Consider the following 12,446-nt stretch of genomic DNA (forward strand, 5'->3'; position numbering starts at 1 on the left):
TTACCAAAGGACCCAGTCCCAAAACTTTCGATGTGTCTTTTCAGAGGGCTTGCAGAATAGGAGCTCGAGGAGGTAAGTACCTTGTGTACGAAAAGGGGACAGTTCTAGAACAGTGTGCCAGAGCTGGCCATTCTTTCTTACATCCTTCAGCCTTTTGCTTTGGCTCATGGATGGAAGTCCTTCCATAGCTTCTACCACTGTTCAGAGGAAGGAAGTTCTTACTAAGGCATTCCAGCAGGCTGACATCACGGTACATTTGCCACAGTCTTACAGAGAAACAAGCAACTCTACTTAGCAGAGCTCTGTGACTCACAGCAGGCTGGCTAAAGCTGTACAAATAATCCGACATTCTAGTTATTTATTTATCAGTTTTACTTATTTTTTCCCCTTTAAAATTTTCAGTATTGCTCACAAAACAGATATCCACAGGTGTGACTTTCCCTAAACTATATTTCAGCTGTACAGCTTTGTATTGATAAAGCCCAAACCAGTGCTGAGAGCCTGAAAGAGACCTGGAAGGTACTGAATCATCCAACAGCAATATATGCCACTAGAAAAGCTTTTAATTGGCTTCAAATGGGAATTAAGGGAAGAAAGGAGCGAGGTGTTAATTAACAATCAGAACCTGTCCAGCCGAATGAGCCAGGCGGCAGTGACTGAAAGTGCTTTATAACAACATCTGATTGGAAATGAGTTTGCTCACCCCAGGCTAGCTGTTACTGAACAGCTGTTTTCCTTATAGAATCTCCTGTTTCATCCCTGCGGCTGGCCTTAATTTAAGAAGGTGGGGGGGGGAAACACCAATGGTGAAAGGCCACAGATACCAAATAAACACCTTTCTCTCCTACAAAACCCTCCATTGCAGCGAAGACGCACTCATGGGCCAGTTGTAGGCGGCTTGTGCTGCTACTGTCTGCGCTCTGTCACCTAGAGAAAGATGTTGAAAGCACCAGTCCCTCTTTATTTTTTCACATTTTAGCCTGTTGGCTGATATTAACCGACATGCACTTCATAATTATATAATAAAAACTTAATCAATGTAAAAGCATGTAAAGAAAAGCAGCATTTTTACAGAGCTGAAAAGCATTTTGCTTACTGAACTAAAAAAAATATACTAGTACAAATGAAAGAGCTTCAGTATAGGTGAGGTAAGTACACCTGGGCAATACATACACTTGTAATTTAGCTGAAGACACAGCCAGATTTCACAGCTGGTATAAATCAAACTCCAGTCACTAAAGTGAAAATATACTGGGTTACATTTGTTGATAGCCTGCATGGGTAACTCTCTTAATTTCTAATTTCAAAAGGAAATATGGTCCATTTCTTAGTTTACTGCAGTTTTTGCTATTTTCCTTTAGAGTGACAAATGATCAGATTCTATTTCATCTGAGTGGAGTAAGGATCAGAAATCCCACGTTTCTTTACTTTGCAAAGGCTTTGTAACCGCAATAATTAACTTCAAAGGAATGGAAATTGGAAAGGCACCCTGGGACACTTACTTGAATGATTCATTCGCTTCCTGAACTGAAACGGTGAGATGTGAGCTTGTTTTTTTACTTTTATGTATTATATAGGCCCTAGAGGCAAAAGCTGCAATCTGCTAGCCCAGTGATTTTTCTGTGGACTTTGTTTAAAGGTTGTGCAAGACGTGAGAAAAGAAAACCAGCCTGGGGTCAATAGTACCATTTTGAATTTATTTTTAGGAATTTGTTACTGCAACAAAAATTTGACTTCTTGAAGACTGCCCTGCCGATTGGCTATTGTAACATATGTTTTTCAGTGTAAGTTGTTAAGGGCTTGTTAAAAATTCTATTACGTGAGCCCTAGAATAATTGTTAGGGATTTTCTCATTATGACTTTGCCCCTATACTTAGCAACTTGGTGAATTTTGTGTCCTGTTCCTTCAGGTTGGTTGTGTCCTCAACTCTGTCTCCACTTAGCTGTTAAGTGACTGAGATTCTTAGGTCAAGAAGAAATGAAAATAATTCTTTTAGGATATGCTATGCAGTTTGTACATACCATTATAAATTCTCACATCCTCTTGAGTAACGCTGGCGTTTGCTCCCCAGACAACTAACTTGTGGATAATAGTTGGATACTTTGCAGCTGCAATGAGTGCTGTAATTCCACCATCACTCCACCCCAGCAAAGAGAACTTCTTAAATTTCAGTGCCTTGATTTGTACAAGAAAGTTATATGCAAGTCATCAGCTGGTTTTACAAGCAAATATCAAATATTTCTTGAAAACTATCAGTACAGATTTAGACACAACACTACGTAGTTGAACTATAGTTAGCTTTCATAATGAGAAAATACAATTTTCCTGCTATACATAAAATACTTAAGATCAAGTATCTACAAACCAAGAAATTATACCTGCCCTTCCAGTTTTCTACAGCTATCTAATGAAACAGGCAGTGGCTATGTTAGATTCTTGCTGCATTTAAAAAAAGCCCTCTTGAAGTTAAGCAATGTTTATTTACAATGGAGAGTTAAGAACTTTTCAGATAGCCTGATGGTATCAAAAATCTGTGGATTTTCTTGGTATAAAGTTGGCAAAGACTACCCCAGTGTGGGATGGTAAGTCATCAAAGACCAAGATGAGCTCAAGAAAAAAAAAGTTTAAGATGTGAAAATTAGAACCCAGCGATCTAATTTACTGACGTTACCTGATCTAAAAAAATAATCTGCTCTGTAACAAAAAAAATGTTTCAAGTACTGGCTATAGGATTGTATCAAACTTTAGTGCCTAATTGGCATCTTCTGAAGCTTTTAAATGGGCATTTTAAATGTTACTTCATGATGAACTGCAGTTCAAAACATTAATAATGAAATTCCTCATTCTTGAAAAGGAAGGCTCAGGGCAAAAATATATGACAGCAAAGACCTTAATTCATCCTGACTTGAACGATTTCCACTCAAAATTGAAACTCTTGTTTCCTCATATACCGCTATGTGTGGTAGTGGGTACTGGCAGGGACAGGAGAGGGGATTTTGTGTGTGTGATGTTCACTGGGCAAAGGTTGGGAAGGTAAAGGCACTCGGGAGCAAATGCACCTGGAGGTTGTACAGGGATGATGTTAAATGGTTAATTAGGATTTGCAGTTTTGCATATAGAAGCCTCAGTTTGTGATCTTTTTCACATACAAACATAAAAGTTTCAAAGTGTTTTCTTAGTTTTAGGTTTTTTTGGCAGCCTTTTAGGTGTGATTAAGGAAAGATGTTATACTTTTGGAGGAAAAAGAGGAAATGAGTTGGTTTTGTGCTTGGTTGTTGGAAATCCAGGCCTGCTTTCTTTGGTCAGAAGAAAGCAAAAATGCAGGCAATGAGGAAAGAACTACAGAGGAAAAAATAAAAAAATGTTTCTAGTCTGTAAACTCGATGCTCAAGTGAGGCGTGACTTTACCAGTCAACCCAATACCTAGGAAACTTCTACCACCATCAGGTTTTTCTGGTTTTGGCTTCTTCCTCGGTATCAGGCTTGCTGTAGTGTTGCTCAACATCAGATTTCGCTCTGCTAAGCTACAATTACTAAACAGAAAAGAAATAAGGTAAGGGAAAGAAACAACAGGAAAAGTAAGAGCTGACAGCTGACCACAGGTTGGCTCTGGTCCGATTGTTGTTATCTGTGACCAGCTTGCAGGATCACTGGTGGTCACTGGTGTCTTAGCAAGTTTCAGGAGTTGACAGCAACGTTTGTTAAGCTGAAGTTTTTGCTGTGGTTGCTGCTGTTCCCCTACTGCCACTACCAAAGTACGGATCTCAAAGTTGACCGATGGATGGAATAGCTGAGTAAAATTTTTATTCTTCTATCTATTCCATAGATCTTCAACTGAGGCCTATTTGCCTCCAGTATTTCTCTTGTTTACTAACCATTATCTTGAAGCATTCTCTGGGTTGTTTCAGGATGCCTTTGCAGCAGGAAGAATTTAATTTCTTCTTTGCAGCCTTCCAAAAAAACAATGTGATAGAACAGATGTGCTGGATGTGATGTGCGTGTGTGCTTGCTTTAATCTTGAACTACTTCCAGTACAGGCCTCTACCTAACATTGGCTTTAACCTGAGAGCTGGTTGCACCTCCTCAATTCTGTGGGTGATTTTGCGTTGGCCTTACCCCATAGTGAACAAATCTCTTTTGAAATCACCTCCTCCATCCAGGAGATTTAGATCGGATATCAGGATGATGTTCTTCACGGAGGGGGTGGTGAGGCACAGGGACAGGTTGCCCAGAGAAGCTGTGGATGCCCCATCCCTGGAAGTGTTCAAGGCCAGGCTGGATGAGGCTTTGAGCAACCTGGTCTAGTGGAAGGTGTCCCTGCCCACGGCAGGGGAGTTGGAACTAGGTGGTCTTTAAGGTCCCTTCTGACCCAAACCAGGCTATGATTCTATGATCACATACACTGTGACAGACGTAACTTACAGCACTACTGTGTGCTGTATGCTTTCACTAGATCGCAGGGAGTACACCTCGAGTAAGGGTTGCAGGTGATCTACAAAAATTTGGAGAAGCCCAAGCCCATCCTTTCATTAGGACAGTAGCTCTGAAGAGCAAGAACCTCTTAAATACCAACACTAATTATTTCCATGATTGTTTAAATGCTATTGCCCTTTGCTACTGTTAGACATTGGGATGGAGTGCAGCAAAGTGGACTTCCTTGCATTATACTCCTTTTATTGGAAGCAAACTCCTTCGCAGAACAGATGCAGTGATGCAGAGCGCTGCCGGCTGCATCGAGGTGCTAAACACCCTGCAGGATCTCAGCTTTTGTTACTTGGCAGAGACCTTGCAGCATTCCCAGCTCCAGCAGAGACACCGGAATCTGAAGGAGCCTAGAATAAATGTTCTGAAGGCTCACCTATACAGATGGGTTTTCTGGCTGAGTGCAGGCAAACCATACATATTATAAAGCCCTCTGCAAGAGTTATGGCTGTTTTATACTGGAAATCCTGGTTGGGATGATTCTTTGGGATTGTGCTAACCGTTATATGTTATGTTAAAAGAGATGCAAGTTACCACACTTGGGAAGATTTTAATAATTTGTTATTATATGCTTGTACTGATAAAAGTCTTCAAAAAACCAGGATGTTTTGTCTCATTTGTTTTGGAAGCTTTAGAGTTTGGTAGGCTGCTGTCCTGTCTGACTGGACAGTACATGGTTACATCCTCTCTGGGGACAGCTCTGTTTTTTATTTTGCATTTCTTAGTATTTGAACAGAGGCAGGGAAGGGGGTTGCAAGCACTTGGACTGAAAGTTTGTCACCTATCCATGGCAGCATCTTTATTTTCTTTGTTAGTGTAGCACAAGGAATTGGTGATCTACAGTGCAGAGAGATTGTTATTATGGTTAGAGGGCAAAACTGTCTCTTAATCCTGATTCTGCTGTCAGACTTACTTTGCTTCGCTATGCGGAATGCTCCAGGAAGGCTGCGTTTCCAATTTCAGATGGGTTTCTGCAAGGTTGCTGCTTATTACAGAAATACAGTTGGATTGACTGTCTAAATCTTGTCTCATATTTTTGGAATTTTAATGCTCTCCCAACTTTCTTAACATGGCCAAAGAGACAGTATAGCTTAATACAACAAAGCCAAAATATTAGTTAAAACTAAACCAGAAAACAGTGTTGGTACTTATAGGAATGAACAAAAGAGAAACACAGAAAAACAGACTTGAAATAAAAAATTCTGCAAGATGGAGAAGTAATAACAGCTTTAGGTCACATAATCACAACAGCTGTATTAGTTATTAAGATCTGGTATGATCGCAGGAACCCTTCGATTTCCCACAAAAATTATTTCAGTAGTATGCTTTAAAATGCAAAGCATCAAGTTAATTTTTAGAATCCAATGTTTCTTGAAATGGGCTGCTCAAGGCAAAATGCCAAGATTCTATTAGCTAGAAAATTTTCTAAGAGCCTTTCACTACTGTAATCCCTTCAGTTAAACCACTTAGCACAGACTTTGGTTTTTATATACACTTTACCTAAACTTATGTGGTTCTTGGCTGCAAACCTCTTAGGGCAGGGTCTTGGAATAAAAACGTATTGCTTTATAATTAATTCCCACTGCTGAACATGCAGAAGAGATGGAAGAAGAAAATATTTTCCAGAATAGAGTGCAACTGTTCAGTTTAAGCCTTCAGTTGTATGCCCTTTGGCGTAACTTGCTGTCTGCTGGAAACAACCTGCTTAACAGTACTCTTCCTCCTTCTCAAAATTTAAGGAAAATGGCTTTTAAATATATAAAATCTCAGAATAGATTTACCTGCATAAGATCCACAGCATCTTTTGCATCCCTCTCAAAGAAATCCAGAGGAAAGTCTCGAGATGGAGGAATGGACTGTCCATATCCCCGAGGATCCCAAGCAATAATTGTGAAAAGTTGCTTATTCATAGACTTCAGCTGTGGCCCAAAATCGGTTTGACCACTCCCTGAAACATCATCATTTTTCAGTCACAGTAACCACCATAACACATACAGAGTATACGTACCCTAAATGGAAACACGGGTAAACTTGTATCCTTAATTCTAAAAAAGAGGTTATCCATGGACAGAAGAATGCTTTCTTTCTAATTGTAACCAACCACTGCAACGCCCAGACAGGAAGCTCCACAGCAAACATCTTCAGGACTATCTGCAATACGCTCAGAGCACACCACTTCTGGCAGGTACGTAAGCTTATCAACACCTGTGCTCTACACAGGTGCTTCAATACAGAACCTTAAACTGCATTACCCGGGTGGGGATTTAACAGATTTAAAGCACTAGCAGTGTCAGTGCTGTTTATTTGGACAGCACAGGTGAGGTGGAAAGGGAAGGAACATACTGACTGGCGACAACTTTGTAGGTGAAAAGCACGGTGCAAGACAGTTGTTCTTATTCGATACAACGCTTCTGTGAGCATACTGGTGCTTAAAGCTGAGCTCTAAATACTTTGCTGCCTGAGGAGACAGTGGTGATACAAAAAGCATAAAGCTGTAACTTGACTTTTCTAATATGTATGTTACCAAAATAAGCCAATTACAGCTATTTTTTTCTGATGTAGAAAAGGGTTTTTTTATGGTGGCTCAGACCTTCAAAGGATTAAAAAAATGAAGCGCTCCAGTCTACTTCACTGAGCTATCTACAAACACTAGCATGAAGGTACGGCTACGATTTACTCCTTATTGGAATAAATGATGGTCATGTGGTAACATTATCACCTGCTGCTTGATTAAAACCTGTTCAGAACAGATATATTCCAATGATGTACATCAAATATCAAATTGGTGATCCCTCGTTACATTTAAGAAGGCTGGTTAAGGACATTTAAGAATTTTTTTTCCTATTCGCTTGTAGAAACACATCCTCAGATACCTCCTCCTACACCATTAACGGGTCTAAATGATAAAAGAGGCTGTATATAGCATGCCATAATGAGCTGACTGCAGCCTGACGTGATCTCTTCTCTCTTGCAACACCAATTAATACCTAGAGTCAGGAGAAAAATACCAGGTTGACTGAAAAATACCCACACAACCTGATTAATATTAATCACGTAATCTTACATAGGCTTTGTTTGAATCTCTGCACTATCATGCATGTGCTTGTTATACTGTATTTTTTGTTACAAAAAATAATCCACAAGCATATCCGAATGCTGTGTTTTCTCGGTACTTTCTAATTAAAACGAGAAACACCACTTCTGTTTTAATATAGTTTACAAATAGTCTAGAGACTAATTAATTCTACTGAGCTAAAAACACTTATCTGTTTGCCACGACACACTTATTTAGCCTGTTAATACTGTAAGTAGTATGCAGTGATACTGAAAACTTAGTATCAGGCAAAGGGAAGAACTATGTGACAGTCAGCATGTAAAGCTCACCCCCACATGTTGCTCAAAATATTACTCCATAAACTTGATAATGGTAAAGATAGGAAGCCTAACTGTTACTGTTTGTAATAATGCTAACTGAACAACAGCAATTCACACCTAGTAATAGTATTACTCACAACTGGAGAAATACATTGTTTCTGTTTAAAGAGTTAGCACTGGCAACAGGATTACTAGTTTAAAAAGCTGTTTTAAATGCATAGGTTAAAATATAGGACCACTCAAGCATCCCTAGCATTAACTTTATTCCACCCTGCCCTTGAGAATTCTTTTCAAGAAAGAGACACTTCAGGAAGACTTGAAAATGTTGCTGCCAAGACGAACAAATGTTTCCCACTCTTCAGTCCTCGACATTCTATCATCCTGATCCAGCAATTCAGTTAAACATGAGCCCAGCTCTGGGCATAGTAACGGTCCTGCTGACAGCCTGCCATCAAAACTGCAAGAACCCAGGAAAAAAAGCCAGTGCTCATTTTAAAAAGTTGCTATCAAAAGCAGAGGTCTTGATGGACAGATGTCACTTAGCTAGCAGAACCTGCTGTCCACCTCAAAAAGCCATTGAGAATCTTAATGATGTTGTCTCGAATAACCAAAATACATTTTTAAGCAAAAAGCCAGTCTCAACTGTGCCTTTTTCACCACGATAATAAATTGCAAGTGCTGCACTGGAATGCACCTAGTTTCTAAAAGGAATGCATCACTCAGTCTGTGTAACAAACACAGCTGACCTGATTTCTACCTCCCTGTTCTTTTGCACCTTGTGTAGCTATTTGCCACCTCTGCTGGGCACCACCTTTGCACAGGTAAATCCGAGTGTGAGTGACTACTGGTGATTATATTGACCACTTGGAGCGAGTCCAGAGGAGGGCCACGAAGATGATCAGAGGGCTGGAGCACCTCTCCTATGACGAAAGGCTGTGAGAGTTGGGCTTGTTCAGCCTGGAGAAGAGGAGGCTCCGAGGAGACCTCATTGCAGCTTTCCAGTATCTGAAGGGGGCCTACAAGGATGCTGGGAGAGGACTTTTTACAAGAGCCTGTAGTGATAGGGCAAGGGGTAACGGGTACAAATTGAAAACAGGGAGGGTTAGATTAGATATCAGGAAGAAATTCTTCACAGAGAGGGTAGTGAGGCACTGGAACATGTTGCCCAGAGATGTTGTGGATGTCCCATCCCTGGATGTCTTCAAGGCCAGACGGGATGTGGCTTTGAGCAACCTGGTCTAGTGGAAGGTGTCCCTGCCCATGGCAGGGGCGGTGGAACTAGATGATCTTTAAGGTCCCTTCCAACCCTAACCATTCTATGATTCTATGATTATATGACTATTACACAAATCAAACCAAAATGTGCTTGATGAGAAAAACAAAATCTTTAAAAACTCTTAACTGACTGCAATAACTGCCTTTTCCTGTCTGCTGTATGTGCAGCAATTTTTTTTAATGACGATGCTCCATAATCAGGTGTCCAACACATCACAAAACAGTTTGGTGCGTTCTAGCTTGAGACCGGATGGCGAAAGAAGTGGTTGCTCTACAAAGATAAGACAAAATCTCCAGACCTAGCATTCCGGGAAGCAGAAGAACCGCATGGCTTCCTTCTCCTGTCTGCTGATAGTGCAGGTGGACTCCATTCACTTGGATTTTGGCAGATGTTACTGAAGTACTAGCGATGGAGGAAGGGGAGAGAAAAAGGAAGACATTCAGACAGTTAGTTCTCACTACTACATTCAAGGAATACAGAATAATACCTTTTTTTATATATTAATGACAAAACAGTGAGATTTAAATGGGTCACTTGCCGTTCATGGGTGCACAGAAGACTAAATAAAAAATTTGTCAGGAGCAGAGAAGTATTCAGTTGTGATCACTTAGGTTTCACAAATGTAGTTAAATGACTTAAGTTAAAGGGGAGGAAAAAAAAAAGTCTTGACTGTGCAACAAGGGGAATATAAAAGCAGCTTTACATGGCTCCAGAAACGTACTGAAATATATTAGAGAGGCGAAACCTCATTCTGTCACAGCTTGACTTTTGAAATGGCTGGTGTTCACCTGGTTATTACTAAACTGAGCCTCTCCATCTGCCACAGAAACCACAGCCTGTTGTTAGAACCAGAGGGTCTACAATGCAAACCACCTTGCACCGAGATGAGGGTGGAGAAGAAGATTGTGATAATAATATATCTGTCAGTGTAATCGGGGCAGGAGATGTTGGAAAACACCACGTGACCAAAAAACCCACCCGCTAAAGAAGTGCCGCAGAAACTGACTCCCTAGGCCACCTCTCAAGCCCCATCCTTAAACCCCTACATCAACCTTCAGTGCAAAGCAAGACCTGTGTAAATGCAAACAGGTAAGCTGAGATACCAGGTCTAGACACAAACACCCAGCGAGAAAGTAGCAGCAGCATAGGTTGAAGGTATCATCTTAACAGTACAAACCATTGCATCAGTTCTCCCGAGCAAATTTGTGCCCTAACGATCGCAAGATGTCTTTTCCACAACCAAATAGAGTTTATGTAAAGCTAGTAATATGATAAAAAATGTTGCTATTTGATTGCCTCAATGGTTAACCCTCATTCCTTGCACTTCCCAGTTTACCTAGATGAAATATCCTTGCCCTATGAATTCAATCAATGCTGATTTCACACGCATACAGACATGATGTTTTCCAGTCTCACATGTAACAATAATTTGTATTCCGTGACATGACTGTGGATATGTAAATTTTTAACATGTAAATTCTGAACTACTTACAGCATGTAAACATAGTCGCACTCATACAGAGTTTTAAATTGTGGATTAAAGGTTAAAAATCCAACAAACTTAAACCCTTCTCATAAGGAAAACAGCTTACAAATTCAGGCTCCCAACATAAAAGTGGCAGTTAAACCACAGAACCTGTTCAACACAAAGGGGTTTGCATTCCACATCTAATGGTCCACATAACCCATCATGCTGCATGCCTACATATACACTGTGACTGTGCAGAACAGAATCGGCTCTTTCTACCTAGGCAGATCCAATCTGAGAACTGGATTGCAGATGCAGGTCTCCGGCACGAACACAGCTCAAAGAAATTGACCGTGCTATTATAACTTCAGTGAGTTTTGCTGAATTGTCATGCAAATGTGATTCAAGTGATTAGTCTGACTGTTATGTTAAAACCCCTTTGAGTCCATATATCACACCTGATGTGGCTATATACTTCACAACCTGAATCCTGAATGTAGCATTCAGATGGCCTTCCTATGCCCCTTTGGAATATCTGAATATCAATGGGGGTTTTGTATTTATGAAAGAAAATAGTTTTAATTTTTTTCCTTATACATCATTTTTTGGTTTGTCATTCACTTGACCAGGTTATTTTATCACAGTTCTCACCACAGCAAATGAGCACCTTGCTCTTACTAAATTTTATAGGAATACGTAGAGATTTTTTTCTTTTCATTAATAATTGCCAAATAAATTTCCTAACAAAACAAAAATAATCACCATCTTGTCATCTTTTCTTATAAAAGGATACCAACCTGTGGTTTTAACAGACAAGAGATGTATATTCTGCTTTCCTGATTAGGATGATACTTTTTTTTTTTACACAGTTCTACATTTTTTAGGCTTAATTATTAACATCAGGGGCTTGAGAATCTTGCTGAGTTTTTGATGATTTTCTATTTTTGGACTGTGCCTCAGTGTAAAGTCCAATAAATCCAGGAGTTTCACAGAGTACTTCCAATACTTTCTAGGCTAAGAACAAATGAGCTGGGGTTTTTTATGTACTGAGGAACTGTAGTGGAACTGGCCACACCTAAGATAGAATCCGTCTTCCTCACACCAAGTTTCTGTGAGTTTGGGTACATTTCGGTACGTTTGTCAGCGCGATGACTTCACTTCTGTCAGGTTTTCACAGAGTCTGCATTTTCTATTGGTTGGCATAATCAGAACCTACGTTAAAACAAAAATATCCCACTTTTGTATCTGAATCAGGAATGTTAAGGTTTGTAGCTGTTTGAGAAGCACTGGATACGTACTGCCTACGTTTACCAAGACGGTAGAGATGCGGAGCAGGCAGGTCTTGTACCGTGCCTTGCTGGAGGCCACACTTCACCTCGTACGCTGTAGGAGCGCAGCCTGATCTGGGAACTACCTTTCTGCTCCAGCTGTGCTAACATGAAACCTAGACTTTATCTGTGTGTGCGAGTAAAAAAATGGTATTATGTCTGTTTTCCTCAATAGGATTTGCAGAATAAGCAGTATTATATACATGGCATAGATGTACTCTCTTTGCAGGCTCGGCAACCTCCAGGAAACGCCTCATCTGCAGGTGCCAGGGAAGCAGGGCGCTCAGCACACACTGAGGAGAAGGGGTTTTGGAGCTCCTTGCAGCACAGGGAAAGCAGCTAGGGAAAGGGCTCTTCCCTCCAAGCAACACGAACCTCCCAGCCTAACAGCAGCCGAGGGCACCTCAGGGTACCATCGGCGTCCCCACCCCGTCCCTCTGCCAGATCCAGCGCACACCCTCTCGGCAAAAACACCCTGTTCAGCCCTGCCCCCCGCCCTCACGGTGACACCCGCTC

General features: G+C 40.7%; 1 protein-coding gene across 1 annotated transcript in view; it reads right to left on the reverse strand.

The window, feature by feature from the left end:
* The window catches only part of BPHL (biphenyl hydrolase-like (serine hydrolase)), a 15,402-nt gene extending 5,860 nt beyond the window's left edge, over positions 1–9,542 (reverse strand). The window contains exons 1-3 of the mRNA XM_010151682.1: positions 9,433–9,542; positions 6,265–6,431; positions 2,023–2,176 (exon numbers count right to left, since the gene is read on the reverse strand). Of these exons, the coding sequence (XP_010149984.1) occupies positions 2,023–2,176; positions 6,265–6,431; positions 9,433–9,439 (328 nt within the window). The 5' untranslated portion in view covers positions 9,440–9,542. The remainder of the gene's footprint in view (positions 1–2,022; positions 2,177–6,264; positions 6,432–9,432) is intronic.
* Between the last annotated feature and the right edge of the window lie 2,904 nt (positions 9,543–12,446).

This window comes from Eurypyga helias, unplaced genomic scaffold, assembly GCF_000690775.1.
Source record: "Eurypyga helias isolate BGI_N326 unplaced genomic scaffold, ASM69077v1 scaffold47915, whole genome shotgun sequence".
Classification (NCBI taxonomy): domain Eukaryota; kingdom Metazoa; phylum Chordata; class Aves; order Eurypygiformes; family Eurypygidae; genus Eurypyga; species Eurypyga helias.